This window comes from Puma concolor, chromosome A1, assembly GCF_028749965.1.
Source record: "Puma concolor isolate L17-30 chromosome A1, mPumCon1.1.hap2, whole genome shotgun sequence".
Taxonomy (NCBI): domain Eukaryota; kingdom Metazoa; phylum Chordata; class Mammalia; order Carnivora; family Felidae; genus Puma; species Puma concolor.
In genome coordinates, this window is record NC_141667.1 from 28,064,517 (window position 1) to 28,082,497 (window position 17,981).

At 41.3% G+C, this 17,981-nt stretch overlaps 1 protein-coding gene and 1 long non-coding RNA gene across 6 annotated transcripts in view; both read left to right on the forward strand.

The window, feature by feature from the left end:
* Positions 1-17,981, forward strand: part of RAI14 (retinoic acid induced 14) — a 144,501-nt gene that overhangs the window by 97,598 nt on the left and 28,922 nt on the right. For all 5 annotated transcript variants that reach the window (XM_086676776.1, XM_086676782.1, XM_086676794.1 and 2 more), the window contains one exon: positions 10,150-10,238. In XM_086676776.1, coding sequence (XP_086532902.1) covers positions 10,150-10,238 — 89 coding nt within the window. The remainder of the gene's footprint in view (positions 1-10,149; positions 10,239-17,981) is intronic.
* Positions 14,612-16,763, forward strand: LOC147584060 (uncharacterized). Its single transcript, XR_015240699.1, has 2 exons — positions 14,612-15,445; positions 15,691-16,763. It is a non-coding gene; the product is annotated as an uncharacterized LOC147584060 (long non-coding RNA).

Here is a 17,981-nt window from a genome sequence, read left to right on the forward strand (position 1 = left end):
ATTAAAGGATAGGCGAGTTTAGGTGTTTGGGAGATGCTGAAGCTCTCAAGGGATTATGGACAGCTAGTTATTTTCATGAAGTATTTCTGAACCTCACTGACCATAGTGACCCCTCTCTGGGAAATAAAGGGGTTTAGAAGGAAAGGAGGAGATACGGATTTATGAGGGACAAACTGCTCTTAGAGTCAGAATTCAAGTCCTGCTCTTTTACACTTTTCCTAACCTCTGAGCCTCAGTTTCTTCATCTGTGAAATGAGGATGGTAGATCAGCCCTCATCCCAGAACCTTCTGGAACCTTCTGGAACCTTCTAAGACTCTGGGATTCTGGGACTCTGGGTGTGGCTAGTACCGGTAGAGTTTGGTATGTGGTCATTTCTTTGTTAGGCATGGTGGTTTGCTTGATTTGGAGAGTGAAAATTGGTTGCAGAGGCATTGGAAGGAACTGGAGGTCTGGTGAGGTGGCCAGCCTGTTGCATTCTTGACCTCACCCTGCCAGCCCTTTTGGGATTGGGACCTGGGGCAGCGGAGAAGGGCAGCAGTTTGGTTTGAGAGAAATTCTCTATGAATGAATATGCTGAAAAAAATCAAGGTCTTCTAAAAGGAACCTTGTGAGTTTGTATTTCCTCCAAATATATGTTTCAGCTGGTAGTCAGAAACCAGAAGAATTGTTATTACTCTCAAAGATAGAAGGAACTTTCCAGGCCATCACTCAGAGACTTCTGAACAGCAACACTCAAATCCCCTTCGGGTTAAGAGCCCTGAGAAATATTCCAGCCTTTCCTAGCCACTGGAGAGTACCAGCAACCCTAGTCTGCCCCAGTGAGAAGCCTGTATTTGCGTTTTTGGCCAAATACTTCCATTTTTTAGTTTAAGCGCTATTTTTTAAAGAGCAGCACAGCCAGTAAGTTATATAGTGCTTCACAGTTTGCAAGTGATTTAACAAAATAGTGGAATTTCTCAGCATGGTGATAAAGGGCCAGTTCTGAGGCAGAGTGCCCCGGTTAGAATCCAGCCTCCCCGCCTTGTTCGTTCTGGGAATTTGGCCAAGTTACTAAACTTCTCTATGCCTTAGTTTCCTTCCTTTTCTGGAAAATGGGGATGATAATAGTTACCCTCCCACAGGCTGGTTGGGGGATGTAATGAGTAAAAACCATAATGCATTGTGGAAGGCAGGGGTGCCCGAGGGAGAGAGAAAGACACATTGGGAGCCACAAAACTCTTAAGCACAGAAACCTTGGGAACTTTCCAAGTGACAAAAGCAGAGAAATTCCTAATATCAATAAGCAGCAAAGGGATCAAAGTAGTATTATGTAAATCTTCAGGCTGTTCTGTTTGTGCCTTTCAGTTACTTCTCTGCGGACGGGCCCAGCTGAGTTTTATAAGCAGAGTTAAACATTTCCTATTATGATGAAACTTAAAACAGCATTGATTCCTTTTTTGTGGAACATATCCACGAGATTGTTTTTAAGGCTCAGGGAAATCATGTCTTCGAAAGAACTTTGAAACAATGGGCACCTTGGTAAAAATGATGGTGTGAGCTTTGCAACTTGTCCTCCACTTAGAGCAGCGTGTCTGCAGTTGGAATGTGCACGTGGCTCAGCTGGAAACTTGTAAAACAGCCTCGGGTTCTGTGGACGTGGGATGGGAACTGGGAGCCTGCGTTTCTAATGAGCTCCTGGGCCGCCAAGTACTCTGAGTCACCAAGATGTAGGCTCTCGAAGAGCGGTCACTTCGGCTACACTGGGATCCAGAGAGCCACCCTGCTGTATCCCTGGGCAGTGACGCCTGTCCCTGTCACTGGGCCAGGGATCAGAGGAGTGGGTAAAAGATTTTCATACCCTTCCCTCCACTGAATTCTTGACCCATCTGAAGAGAGAATCAAGTCAACAAATGTCTCAGAAGATTCACTGCCCTATAGACTCTTGAATGCCCTCTCTTATCTTTAAAAGGAAAGGCTACACTTTTTAATGAGTAAAAGTCCACACAAAGACAAAGCCAGCGGATACTCCGAATTTGTTTTGCATTCACTCTTTTATATTCCTCCAAGGGGAAATTTCAGCTGATAATTAACTGGAATAACTACTTCAAAGGGTTCATTAAGAAAGACTTAAATGTTTCTTCTCTGGAAAATTTAGGTTGCAGTTAAATTCTCATCTCTTAAATTAAAATTTGCCAAACAATAACAAGTCTCGGCTAGAACGTAGAACAACTGGAGCCCTTGTGTGTTGTTGCTGGGATTGTGAAATGGTGCCGCAGCTTTAGAAAATAGCTTAGCAGCTCCCCAGAGAGTTCAGCGTGGTTACCACTGGCCCAGCAATTCCACTCCTAGGTATATACCCACTAGGATTAAAAACTGGTATCCACACAAACACTTGTTAGGTGAATGTTCTAGTAGCATGGTTCATAGTAATCAAAAAGTAGAAACAACCCAAATGTCCATAACCAACAAATAGATAAAGAAAATGTGATATATACATACAATGGAATTTTAAGTTTGTTTATTTATTTATTTATTTAGAGAGAGAGTGCTCACTTGCAGGAAAGGAGCAGAGAGAGAGAGAGAGACAGATAATCCCATGCTGGCTCTGCACTGACAGCCCCAACGTGGGGCTCGAACTCATGAACCATGAGATCATGACCTGAGTCGAAATCAAGAGTCAGACACTTAACCAGCTGAGCCACCCAGGTGCCTTAAGGAAGGAAAGAAGTACCAATAGATGCTACAATACAGATGGACCTTGAAAACGTGCCAAATGAAAGAAGCCAGGCACAAAAGACCACATATTACATGATTCTGTCTTTGTGAAACATCTAGAATAGGCAAATCCATAGAGCCATAAAGTAGAGTAGTGATTGCCAAGGGCTGGGGATACATGGGAATAGGAAGTGACTGCTGACTGACATGTGAATTTTTTAGGGCAGTGAAAATGCTCTGGAATTAGATAATGATGTTGGTTGCACAACTCTTTCAATATACTGAAAACAACTGAATTGTACATTCTAAAATGGTGAATTTTTTGGTCTGTGAATTCTGTCTCAATAAAAAGATTAAAATCTGCTCATGTTGTTTTCTCAGTGTTTGTTTTAATAGAATTTTAGCATTCTACATTTGTTTTTAATGGTTCATCAGAGTTTCTCAACTATTGACATTTTGACATATTGACATTATTGACATTTTGGACTAGATAATTGTTTGGGGAGGGAGGGGGCTGTCCTGTGCGTTGTAGGATTTTAGCAGCGTCTCTGGCCTTTCCGCATTAGATGCCAGTAGAATCTTCCCACCGCCCACCCCCACCCCCACCCCGTGAATAATTAAAAATATCTCCAGACGTTGCCAAATGTGTCCTGGGCGGGACAAAATCTCCCCCAGTTAAGAGCCACTGGTTTATCTTTAGACTTCCCACTAAAAGCCGAGATCCATGAGGGCTTTGTTTTATTTACCACGTGTTTCTCAGTGCTTAGAATAGTGGCTGGCATGTAAATACCCTGGTATCGTAATACAAATGTATGAATGATTTGGTATATTTAGCTCTAGCAGAAATATGAAAACTATCCCATACTTGGGTTAGCTCCAGTGCCCTAGAATAACATTGTCAAGACTACGTTTTGGGGTGAGGGGGTGGCGTTAACCAACCTATACTACTTTGCCTACCCCCTCTCACCCACACCTGCAGACTCTCTTTAGAGGTGTTTTCTTATACCAGCCGTCCAGCACACAGGCTATCGGAGGCCACCACCCATGCTCTTCATTACTTGTGTGCTGGCCTGGGGCACCATCTGCGCTCTAAGCCTGCAGTAACCCCTGGGGCCCCACCTGCAATCCGGACAGGGTGGTCCCCAACCCACCAGTCACCTGGCCTGCCACCACCGAGGATGGCTACACTTATCAGTCACTGCATAAGAAAAGAAACCTACTCACTGTCATTTACAAATCCAGATTCTGCCAATGACTAATCATGTTTTTCCACCTGACCGAACCCAACTTTTCACTGGAGTCTCTTATTAAAAGTTGGCTGTGCTTCTTGTTCACATTCAGAGACTAAATGCTAATGATTCGCTGCTGCCAAATCCTGCTTTGAGGATTATCACTTCCGTCAAAGGTGCCAGAATGTTAGCAGCTCAAGTGCGAGCTTCGGACAAAGCTGGTCTTGGATGGCTTTTTTGTCGTCTGTGGCTGCCTACAACTTTGTTCCCTAGAGTTTCCATTCAGGAGAGATGCACATAGGTTTTATTCTTTCCCTTTCCTTTTTCATTTCTTAAGCAGTGGTGGTTCTAATTTAACCTCTATTAGCCTGTCTTTTCTGAACGTTGAAACAAATCCTTTTATTAAGTAACATGACCTGGACTCTCTGACTTGCCTTGTGTTGGTGAGGCTGTAACAGTTGGTGGTTTTTTTCTTTTTTGGTGGTGGTGGTGGTGGTGGTGGGGGAGGGCGGTATTTACTATGTGCCTCACATTTTGCTAAGTGCTTTTAGGTAGAAGTCGTTTACTCCTCAAAGCCCCTTTTACAGATGTGGAAACCGAGATACCAAGACCTTGCCTGAGATCACATGCCAATAAGTGGCAAAGCACAGATTGAAACCCAGTTAGTCTGAGCCCTTAAATAATTACATTCCTTACCTCCCCAATATCACATTTCCTGTTAAACTTTCTCATCTGATTACATCTATACATGTCCTTCCTCCAAGTTTTAATAAAGCTGTAATGTTAGAAGTTTTAATTTTTCAAAATCATGGCTTTGAGGAATAAGGGCCAGATTTTCTGAAGCTAAAACTAAAATGACGGGTTGTCCAAGTTAAATACACCACCACCACAGCAACACCGATGCAATTTTCCCATCTTGCCCTTCTGTACAATGGCATTTACTCCTGATTAAGAGGTTTTTTTCTAGGCACAGGGAGGGGGCAGTGAGAGAAAGAAGACGCACTTTATCTTCCAGCAGCTTTCTCTCTGAGGACGATTAGCAAAATGACACGTCTCTTGTTGGTTGTTGTTCAAGTGTAAGGTAACCAGATCTTAGTGCTACCATTTATGCTAAGGAGATAGGCTGTTGGAGAGTTGCTGACAGTCATGTCATTGTCTGGTTTGTGCCTTATTTCTTCTGCATTTGTACAGCTTGCATAAAAACAAGACAAAGCTAGGGGTATCTGATGGCATGCAACTCTTGATCTTGAAGGTGTGAGTGCAAGCCCCATGTTGGGTGTAGAGATTACTTAAAAATAAATAAATAAGTTAAAAATTAAAAAAAAAAAAGAAAGCTAAATCAGTACACTGACCATTTTGGTTTTCTTTTATGTGGTTTGGTTTAGCATACTCGGGTTATAGATCCTTTGTCCCAAGTTAGGTAGTAAAGTGATTTTCAGACTAAAATTCTATGGCAATGACACATTAATAGATAAAAAATAGGTTATTGTAAGGAGTTAATCAGAGTGGTCGGTAGATAACAAAATACGTGTCTTGATGGTTATTTTATATTTTCTCTTTCTAAATCTAGCCCACAGACTTTTTTTATAGTGTATTAAAGAGTGGTATATATAGTTAGTAGATATTGATTGTATAGAGTACTGTCCAATATACTATATATACAGAGAGAGTGTAGAATATAGCATGTGCTAGACCTAGATTTTACTAGACCTTCTTTTACTTCCAGTTCACTACCAAGAACCTTGTTATTCCACAGGATGTGCACATAGAAACTTTGGAAAGCTTTCCCAATTTGAGAACACAGTTGTAGCAGGTACAACTGTATGTGCTCACATATGCTATGGATAGGGTATTGGTTATTCTTTCAAGACCAAATCCAGTTTAAAATCTGAATTTTAGCATTTCTTTATTGCACTGTGACTTATTCTAGACTGCGTGTGGCTCGCATTTAAGTCCGTTGTTTTTCTGATCCTTTGAGAGGTGTATTCTTGTACCTTTTAAACTAATTCCTACTCTGGCCTAACATTATATCAGAAGCCCCATAACATATTCTGTGTAAGTTAAGTGATTTGGCACATTCTCCTGTCAAAGCATTTTAGCCCAAATGCCCCAAACTCTTAAGTAAAGCTACTCAATTACATGTGAGGTGAAACATTTTTTTAAAAGCCTGAATTTGCCTGTATAAACATTTAATCAAATAATATCCAGAGGAACCTAACAGTTCGTCCTGTGGATGATCACACACAGAATACCCAACATTCAAGGTCCCAGTAGGAAACAGCACCCTCTAACAGGATAATTGATTACCCTCCAAGAAAGGAACTATTTACAAAATCGTGGTCAGATTTAAACCAGCATGGTTGGGAAAGCAGCCCTGGGCCAATACCAGTGGGATCTATTTCAACGTCCTCGTGCCCCCCGCCCCCCAACCTGCAGGGGCCTGGAGAGAGAGCAGTTACGAAAACCCAGACAGAGCTGCGACTGTAGCTTTAGGAGAACCGGCCCCCAGAGCTGTGAACTTCATGGAGGACGTAGAGGAGGGCCGTGACTGCCAGTGTGTGGCCTGGCAGGGAGAGAGTAGAGGGGATAATGCCCCGAACTCTTTCTTCTCATCTTCCTGTCTCTTGTAAGTGCCTCCCATTCGTTGAACCCAACTAGAAGCCAAAGGATGAGGCAGCCCATTGGATGCAGTCCATAAGAGATCTGCTTCCTGGGCCACTGACCCAGGGGATAAAGGTGGAGGGCAAATCTGGAGGGGCAAACAGATGATGCACAGCATTAGTAATTATTCCCTGCGAGCAAACTTACGTGTCATGTTTCTTGGCTTTGCTCTCGTTTCCTGGAAGTGCCTACCCAGAATAATGATACATAGTGGAGCTCCTTGTCTGTCTGGAAAAATGAATTAGAAACTTCGGGCTAAAATGGTCAGCCCTTCCTTTTTCTGCTTTTCATGCTTTTATCTCCTTTCTTTGAGAAACATCTTGAAATCGTGATATATTTAATTGAATCACATCAATTAAGAATGATTTTACTAGCTCAAAACATGAGATTATGCAGTGTAAAATTACAAGCATGAATATCTTATATAAGCAGCTATCTATATAAGCAGCCATTTCTAGTTATTTGTACTTTGTTGATTTTATTTATAAGAGTGGTGAGTGCTGAAAGTTTAGGTGAAATATATGAGGATAAAATTATGAATTGTGAAAAGACTCTTATTATTCTGTTTTCTCCGTAGGACACAATATTCTGCAGGAGAATTAGTTGGAGAGTTCCTAGAATAGAAGGGAGAAAAATCACCCCCTGATCTAAACTGTAATGAGAGAGACAGGGTGAAACAAAGCCTCACACACACACACACACACACACACACACACACACACACACACACACACACAGTTTATTAAAGCATATGCAGTGACACCATCATTAACTGGATCCCTCAATAAAATGTGTTACAGCCATCAATCATGTGTTGATTTGGGTTAATATAAGGGCTTTTGTTTTAAAAAACAGAAATGTCCAAAAAAGTTTCTATCCTAGGATTGCATTTTGAACCCACCTGCCTAACACGTCACTTCTCCTGCCTTGTTACAATTATTAACCTTCCAAATAATGATCCTGAAACCCTACAGCTCCCAAGTCATCCAGAGAATAGCATGTTGCATTCATTAGATTCCACCTATCAATGTACAGTAGTAGCTTGCAGTAATGCATCCTTGTCACATGTGTCTGCAATTTCAACCCCTGATGACTATAGTGTGCAATCCAGAGAAACTCCGAGAAGCCTCAGAGTAGAAAAAATATAAAAAACACAGGCAGTGGGAGGTGGGAGGTTATAACTAGAAGGGACACGTGGAGAGCTTTCTGAGGTACCAACAGGAGATGCGAGGAGAGCTTTTGGGTCTCTGGCCAGGTTCTGTTTCCTTGTATGAAAATAAAATGGGCATGTTCCATTTATGAAAATTTAACAGCCCATACAATTGTGAAGTTTTCTTTTCATATGTTATACTTCAATCGAAAGTTGTATAATCTACACATGTATGTTTGTGTGTGTGTGTGTGCGTGCATGCATGCATTAATTACTTATCCCTGTACTTTTATCTTAAACATAGGATATGGCTGTCTTCTTGTTCAGATAGTTTTGATTTAGTTCTTCCCTGGTCATAGTTGATGGCAGAGTAGACATCTTAGAAGCAGACACACAAACATTAAGAAAAGAAGATAAATATTAATGAATATTAGGTCTTAATAACCTGGGGCGTTTAGATTAATAGCTTGAAAGCAGAGATCGATAATTGAGGCTCTTAGTGGTGACTTCATGTCTTCAAGGGCAATTAAATTATGTGACATACACTGTTCCTAATGCTGAAAAAGTTTTAGAGACATTCCAACAAGATCAGTTAAAATAAACCATTCACAGCTTAAAGACGAAGTTTACATAATGTAAATTCAGTGTGCCCAACAATGCTGAGAGCAGAGCTACGGTACTGCCTTTTAGGGAGGTTCTTTCGGTCCTTGTTGAGTTGTATTTAATCAGGAATTCCATTTAAACAAGTTACCACATTCCCAAGTCACTCCACATGATCCAGGTTTGACTGTAATGTGAAAACACCTACAAAGTAGATTTGGCTGTAAGGAAACATTACACGTAAATTGCTGCACAGGGGCAGAAGTAGTTGGTGTGATTAGAGCCAATTAAGCTAAAATAATAGAATGTTGTCAGAGCTGGAGGAAACATCAGATATCATCTGACTCAATCCTCGTACTTTACAGTGAAGGAAATGTAGGTTCAGAGAGGTTAAATTGACTTACTAAAGGTACGCGGGTAAAGTATGGCTGATTTGCAATCAAAACTGAAGTGTCCACATTTGCTGATCTGTCCACATTCACTGAGCCTCATCCTTCAGAGAAGAGGCGTGTGGTCAAGATGACTTGGGTTTTAATTGTGTAGCTCTTGGATTTGCTATTTGGGTGTGACCCTGGGCCCCAGTTATAGGTTCTTTCCTGTGAAAAAATACAACCTGGTTGTTCACTGACAGGTAAGATGCTGCATGGCAAGTAAGCTGAGAAAGTAACTCCCCAAAACAGAACTGGGGCAGGAGAAGAAATGGAAGGCTCATTAACCTCTCTCCATAGGAAGGAGCCCTTCCCAAGGTTCTTGGCCTTCTCAGTCTCTGGGCCTGAATGCCCAGTGGAATTATGCTTTGCTTCTGGCTGTAGAAGTACCCTTCACCCTTGGGATCTGCAAAGGATGATTGGTATGGCATTTGGATGTTATCCCTTCATTTAATGGCAAGTCTATACATGCCGAGCAAGGTTGTTACGCCCAAGTGTCATTGAATACCGGAGCCTAATTGTGGGCTTTCCTTCATGTTGTTTGCACCTGCCTGGGCATAGACACCTGCCATATAGTGGAGATAGTGATAGGACTCATCTCAAAGGCTGTTATAAGATTGAAAAGAGACGATGTATGCAAGTGGGTAGTAAGATGGTTGGCACACATTAGCCACTAACAAAAGTTGTGTCCAACTGCTGTTATTCAGCTACAGCACAACAATGGATTTGACATTAATGTTGTCCAAGAACTTTGGCCATTATTTGACTCAGACAAGTGTCTCTTTATATAGAGTATTACTTGAAAATAATGGCTTTGCTGAAAGCACTAGACAACAGAAAAAAAGTTGAAAAATTACTTACTATTTAGGAATTGAATCTAGTTTGAGCTCTCTTGTTTCTTAAAGAGACAAATAAATAATGTAGTTGAATCTTTTTTAATTATTATTTTAGAGACAGCACAAAGGGGGAGAGAGAGAGAGAGACAGACCCTCAAGCAGGCTCCATGCTCAGCACAGAGCCCAATGCAAAGGCTTAGTCCCATGACCCAGGGATCATGACCAGAGCCAAAACCAAGAATCGGACTCTCAACCAACTGAGCCACCCAGGCACCCCATAAAGACCCCAAGCCTGGTCTTTAGGTTGGAAAACCTAAGATCTAGGTCCTGCTCTATTACTTAATAAAAAGTGTCAATGAGCGAATTATCAGACCACTTTGAGCCTCAGTTTCTTCATCTTTAAAATGAGATTGATAATAATACCTACTCCCTAGGTGGTTGTGGAGCTCAGGTGAGAGAAAATGTACATGAGGAGGCAAAACAAAACATTGTTGGAGATGAACTCCAAAGAGTGGAAATCTTAAGGCAATTGTGTTTACCTCTTTTCCAGCTTTCATCTTGCTGCTACAAAAGGGCATGTGGAATGCCTCAGGGTCATGGTTACACATGGCGTGGATGTGACTGCCCAAGATACTGCCGGTACGTGGTCTTTATCTCTTAAGTGAACAGGCCAGCACAAGAGTAGGTATCACAAAGATGAGACATATTCATTGTGGGGAATTTCCGATCTACAGACACGCCAAAAGAAGAACATAGAATCACCTCTAATGACTAGGTTCTGACATGGTTTCATCATTTGTGCCAAGTATTTTCCTCTTATATGTGCTCAACTAGAAACTATATGCTTCTTATCCTCCATTTTAAAATATTATTTTTAAGGTTACATGTATGGACCAAACAGTATTTTTGTTTTTATGCATCATAGCTTGAGATGATAAATGCGGTGAATTGTGGTGGTGTTTTTTTTTAATGTTTATTTTAGAGAGAGCACACATGTGAGTTGGGAGAGGAGCAGAGACAGAGAGGGAGAGAGAGAATCCCAAGCAGGCTCTGCACTAATAGCTAATAGTGCAGAGCCTGATGCGGGGCTCATCCTGACAAACTCATGAGATCATGACCCAAGCCAAAATCAAGAGTCACATGCTTAACCAACTGATCCACCCAGACGCCCCAATGCAACAAGGTGTTCAGGAGCTCATTTTGTTAGCTAACTGAGATGTGCTGTGTGAGAGAAGCTGTGATCCTCGTCTGGACCAGCTGCCCGTGGTTCTCACCCCTTACTGTGCTTTAGTGCATCTGAGTCACCTAGGAACTGGGGAAAGGTAAGGCTGGGAGAGAAAAAAGAAGAAAGAAAAGAATAAAGAGCACACACACACACACACACACACACACAACCCACACACATATATACCCATGCTCTATCCTCTGAGATTCAGATTCCATTGTCTGAAGGTTGCCAGCGACTGGTATTTTTATTAAGTAATTCTAATGTGAAGCCAGTGTTGATAAATGATGAACAAAGCAAATGGAGAGAAAGTGTAGTCCTATCTTTTGTGAACATTGTTCTACAGGAAGGAGCCCACAGGATCTCCAGCCCAGGGTTCTGCCCCTGCCGGTCATACCAAAGGATCAAAGCAACTACTGATGGCTTTTCATTTCTCTGTTGTACTTAAAAATCTATGCCTTCTAACAGGGTTTTGTTAGTTTTTACTGGAATATGAAATCAGTCTATTTTCATAGTCTTTGTCTAGGCCACGCATTAATTCATAATGGATCCCTTTTATTCCCCCCAGTGCCCTGGCCACCTGAGAGTAGTCTTGGAGGGGGGAGGTCAGTCAGGTATTGTGAGAGTGCTCTTATTACTCAAAATATGGTTGGAACACTTTGTTTCAGAATTATTTTCAAAAAATCTGTGGCATTATGATTACTATTGTTTTTTTTTAATCTCAGTGTTAGGGGAATTTTATCCTTTGACAATAGATTTGTTTTTTTAGGACAGGCCAAAAGCCACTTGAAGTCAAGTCAGGTAAATGAGGTATCAAACTGGTGAGACCATTTTTGTCAAAAATAGGGAGTGATTAAAGTAACGGAATGATTTTCCTGAGCAGTACCACAGAAAGTTCCAAAAAAAATACTGTGAGAAATGGCAAAACCAGTGGAAGAATGAATGGTTTCCTTAAGTGACTATCTTAAAGGAAATACTAATTTATGTTGCACTAGTTAAAGTGATCTTTAATTCCAAAATCTAGTTATTTTGTTTCTTTATTGTTTTGTTTAATTTTTAAAAAATATTTATATTTGAGAGAGAAGCACGAGTTGGGGAGGGGTAGAGAGAGACACAGAATCTGAGCTGTCACCTCAGAGCCCGATGCATGGCTCAAACTGACAAACCGTTAGATCGTGACCTGAGCTGAAGTCAGATGCTTAACTGACTGAGCCACCCAGGCGCCCCTGTTTGTTTATTGTTATTACCTTAAAAGTCATGCCACACACACACAAGGGCAGTATGATTAGGTAAAGTACCCTTGATGAGAAATATGTTTTCTTCAGTAGATGGGGTTTCCTCTCTAAGAAAATCCTAATCTAAAGGAATTAGCTTAAAGTAAATAAATTGGAACTATAATACAGATTCGTTTCATTGTATTTGATGTTAAGAAATAGATCAGCCAGGAGTGTCATTATTTCTAGCGTAACCAAATATCCCTTCCCCTCTATGTTTTTGTCATAGGGAAAAATATGTTTCTCTAATGCTTGTCGTAGAAAATTAGGGAAACACAGAAAACTACAAAGAAGTTAACCGGTGCCTCTACTCCTAACAAGAGAAGTTTTACTCTTTTGCTATATTTCCTTCCAAATTTTTCCTGGCACATTTTTACATAGTTGAGATCACATTATATAATAAACTCTACATGCTTGTCTTTTTGTTTTTTTTTTTTTAAGTCCACCAGTATCATTTCTAACACTTAAAGCTCTTAAGATTTTTGTGCCATATGACACATTGGGGAGAGTCTGTGTTTCCTACCAGAGCCCTAACTCCTGACACCAGAGCCTGGTAAAGTGTCGGGCCTTGAGGCCCGGACACCCCAGTGTGGTGCCAACTTGCTAGCCGACTGAGACGAGGAGGGGACACTGCAAATTACTCCAGCCTGCTTCTCTGTGCCTGGCAGTGGGAACTGCCACAGTCCATCCTTTTTTTTTTTTTTTTTTTTTTTAATGTTTATTTTTGAGAGAGAGAGAGAGAGAGACAAGGAGTGTGAGCAGGGAGGGGCAGAGAGAGAGGGAGACAGAATCCAAAGCAGGCTCCAGGCTCTGAGCTGTCAGCACAGAGCCCGACGCGGGGGTCGAACCCACGAGCTGTGAGATCATGACCTGAGCCGCAGTCGGACACCCAACCGACTAAGCCACCCAGGCACCCCCATCTGTTCTTTTTTAATGTTTATTTACTTTTGAGAGGGAGAGTGTAGCGGGGGAAGGGCAGAGAGAGGGGGACAGAGGATCTGAAGTGGGCTCCATGCTCAGCTGAGAGCCGATGTGGGGTTTGAACTCCTGAACCACAAGATCATGACCTGAAGTCGGCCACTCACCCGACTGAACCACCCAGGCACCCCTCCATTTAAAATATATATATGTATGTATATATATAAATTGGTGGACTCCATGGCACCTTATGGGCCCAGAACATTGTCCAAACGTATGATGAGTTGAAAATGTCTCAGAGCCACCAGTCACTTCCCTCCCCGCTAACATTTTCGGCAATGAGGGTATACTGTGGTCTCTGGACTGATTGTTTTCCTTGTGTCTGAATGAGGCGCCAACTTCTCCTGATTTCTTAAAAGCGTGCAAAGAGAATGTAGGAACGAAGGAAGAGGCTTCAAGGAAAATGTGCATGGAAATGTTGATTGTGTTATCTAGACCAGTGCTTCTCAGACTCTTTCCCATCATAACAAACAAGGTAAATATGATGGCTTTTACTGCCGATGTTTCTGTCCTTGTTGCTACATCACCTACCTCTCAAGAAAGCAGAGCAGAATCCATCAGTCACCATGCCTCACCTTAATGTGATCATCATTAGTCCAAAACATTTTTTATGGTGGTTAAGGGATGAATTAAATGGCTCAGCTCTTAGAGGTGTTGTCTTTTCAATAAACCTACTTAAATATTGACACGTTGTTACTGAGGAACGGTCCTCTTCAAAAACCACTGACAACTGGTACAGAAATCTGTGACCATAAATCATACTACCCTGGAGAATTTTCAGAAAAACAAAAACAAAGCCTGCTTTCAAAATATACACTGACCCTTTTTATTAGTTGTATCCACCAAGCATATAGGATGGTCAAATCGGTATAATTTCCCACTTTTTAAACTGGGGACTAGATTTAAGTTATAAAAGCAGAGCGTTTTTAGCATCTATTTTTTAACAACTATCTTTCCCTATGAAATATTTGGAAGTCTGACCAGAGAATTTTTATGGCTGCTTTACAAGCAACTTATGAACAAAGCACTGTCAGAGGATAGGGCCTTGGTATAGTTTCAATACGACAACAGTCACATCATTGTCGATGGTCTTTGAGGCTTCCACAAGACGGTCAGTGTGGGCATCTCCACACCCAGGGCACAGTGAGAGCTCGCTGCATTTGGCTCCTCGATTATCATGATTATTGCTACTTTACCCACATCACCTTATCACCTTTATTATCTTTTACACATGAGGCTTTTGAAAAGGCTTCACATCTTTATTATTTTTTAATTTTTCTTAATGTTTACTTTTGAGAGAGAGACAGAATACGAGCGGGGGAGGGGCAGAGGGAGGGAGGCACAGAAACTGAAGCAGGCTCCAGGCTCTGAGCTGTCAGCACAGCCCAGTGCGGGGCTTGAACCCACGCACTGTGAGATCATGACCTGAGCTGAAGTCCAGGCCTTACCGACTGAGCCACCCAGACACCCCTATTATTATTATTATTATTATTATTATTATTATTATTATTATTATTATCTTATTTATTTTTTTTTGCAATCACCAAGCCAACAGCTCTCATTGTACAAATCAGAAGAAGAAAGCCCAAAGACTGGTAGAAACTCATAACAGGTTTTTGGTTTTGGGGGTTTTCCCCCTTCCTTAATCACCTGTTTGCCAGGCAATACCAGTATATAGTGATCACATGGGAAAGTTGGCTTCTAAGCTCACTGTGTCATCTCTGAACTGGACCTACGTTATTTGTCTAACATCCTTTCATTGTTGTGTTTGCTCTTGTTCCTCACCGATGTAAGAATTGGCATTTCTGGCTGCTTTTTTAGAAAACACTCCTCCCAGACAAATAGTAAAATTGACTTCTAGGCTTTTTTTTTTTTTTGGAGGGTGGGGAGTGGTGGTGCCTGCATTTAGCACCCTGGAGTATGAGACGGGATTAAACAGAAGCATTAATGGAAGATTGAAGAAGACCAAAGAATCTTCTGTTTTTACCAATATGCTTCTACGAAGCATTGGCTTTCACACACCCTTGATTAGTGAGTGTATACATTTGATGCAATGTGACAGGATACCATAATAAGAGTGGCTTCAACAAATAGAATTTTCTGTCAGTTGAAAGTCCCACATTGGTACGGCAGCTCGGCTCCACACCGTGAGGGATTCAGACTCCGCCATCCAGGGTGTTGTGGTCCTAATAGCCCAAGATGGCTTCCCTGGGATCTGCATCTCAGCAGCAGCCAGGGGCAGGGCAAGTATGGCCCACGAGTGACACACACTCAGACCTCACAGCACAGAGCGGGATCTGTGGCCACCCTGAGCCTTACGGGAAGCTGGGAATTCTGGGCAGCAATTTGTCCCGTTAAAAATGCTGAAGGTTTTGGGGCGCCTGGGTGGCGCAGTCGGTTAAGCGTCCGACTTCAGCCAGGTCACGATCTCGCGGTCCGTGAGTTCGAGCCCCGCGTCAGGCTCTGGGCTGATGGCTCGGAGCCTGGAGCCTGTTTCCGATTCTGTGTCTCCCTCTCTCTCTGCCCCTCCCCCGTTCATGCTCTGTCTCTCTCTGTCCCAAAAATTAAAAAAAAAAAAAAAAAAAAAAAAACGTTGAAAAAAAAAATGCTGAAGGTTTTGCTGTAGAAGCAAGTAGAAACAGAGATTGGAGGAGAATGTGCACTTTGTATTTCACACCCATTTTTTAAATTTTCTCTCATCCCTTTGCACACTTAACCTTCCTAATACAACATCTTTTATCATAGAAGAGGGACTTAGGAGAGCGAGAACTGAGGTACGGAAACATCGTAATGCATAGTCCTCAGAACGGAATGCTTGAGAACCCTGACTTTTCTCTCTGGGGTTTCCAAGGACTGCTTTAGTTTTTGTTTGGATTTCAAGGTGGACTTCCATTCCATGATGCCCCCTAATCCCACTCGAATTTGATGCCATGCAAAGATATGAAAGGTAATATTCATCTTAAAACTCAGACACTTTGACAATGGGTCATTTAAACTGTAAATTATAGCCAATAAAACGTATTTCCTATTTTCATTTGGGATAAAGAAAAACAAAACGATCGTATGAGTTTCGCACTTGCTGTTGACTCATGTATAGGCAGTAAGAAGGGTCAGCCATCTGCAATGATCAGCATAACGTGGGTGTGAAAATATTTCAGGTGATATACACACATGCAAAAAAAGCCTTTTAATTCCTTAAAGAACACTATACACATATATACTGGGGAGACTAAGGGTAATTCCATAACTATTTAGTAGTTACAGTAGTGGTTACTAATACGTCTTTCATTCTTGGGTCTTCTCCTGGGGTTATAACAAGGTAAACAGACTTGTGCCTCAGTGATGAAAATTTGATGAAAAGAAAATGAGGATTACTAAGGATAATGGTGTTTAAATATGTTTAAAATTGTAAATAAGAACCAAATTATACTTCTATTGTTTAAATATAGTCAGCATTCTGAAACTCTTATTTCTAAGAAAATGTTTTAAATCTTATGTAGTTGAATATTATTTAATTCTCTTTATTTTCCTAAATGTCTTTATATTTTGATCTAAAACTGCAATTTTTCAGACTTCACCTTTTGGTATTTATTAGCCCTGTATGTGTCTTCTGACTTGTTTTCAGATTTTTTTCACATATACTTGAAGAGTACATCCGTAATTCCTCTATTAAATTAGCTAATTCTTCTCCATTTTCTCCAGTGATCTTAAAGAATTGAATAAATGGTTATTGTCTGAGGTAGTTTGGGGGAAAGTGTTCCATGGCTAGAATGTCTGGGCATCCTTTTTATTTTTTATTTTTATTTTTTTAAAGTAACCTCAAGTAAGGCTTGAACTCATGATGCCAAGATCAAGAGTCACATGCTCTACTGACTGAGCCAGCCAGGCACCCCTGAGCCATCCTTTTTAGACTCCCTTTCTTTTTTTTTTTAAAGCTTTTTCTAATTTTTTTTTTTTTTTTTATAGTTTATTTATTTATTTTGAGCAAGAGAGAGCACACGCATGCAAACTTGAGTAGGAGAGGGTCAGAGACAGAATCCCAAGCAGGCTCCCCACAGTCAGCCACGAGGGGCTCTAACTCATGAACCATGAGATCATGACCTGAGCCGACCTCAGATGCCTAACTGACTGAGCCACCCAGGTGCCCCTAGACTCCCTTTCAACAATAGGTTTCTTACACTACCTGTTATAGCCCACAACCCTTGACATAAATAACACTGGTCTTTTCACTCACAGGCAAAGTTCTGCTGGAATGCACTTGAATTAGGGTTGCCATGTTATTTGAATTGTTTCCTGATATTCCAGACAGATCCATAGCTGAATGGGGGCCAGACTTATGCACTGTCTCATTACACTGAGATTCTGCCACTAATACAATGTATTCTCTCCAGAAAATTTTTGCTTTTGGAAAGAGAATTTTGTGTTAACATTAACAGTAAGAGACATCTCACTTCGGTGTAATGTCCAGGGCATGACACATTATTTGGGTTTTAAGAATGTTTTAATTGAAAATACTGTTGTGCTCCTGGTTCAGGAAAACATAGCTCAGGGCCAGGGAATAAAAGAATTGTGTTTCTTTAGAAACACGGCACTTACTTCCAGGTATGAGTAGAACACTTGGAATGAAATGAAACCCTATTGTTTATTTTCTGCTGGGTTGTTTAAATCTCCCTACCATCTCGTCTTTGGAGAATTGTGTCTTTTTCCAATGGGTGCTCTTTACGTAGAACAGCTTTTGTCCACAGCAGAGACAAAAAGCTAATGCACTGTATACATGACATAAACAGTCTTCTACTTACAATCAGGATGGCTTCCAAAAGTTCATCTGCAAGGCATTTGTTTAAAACTGAAAACGTGTTTGTCCTTAGAAACACTGGTACAGATGATGCTTGGGGGCCAGGCTAG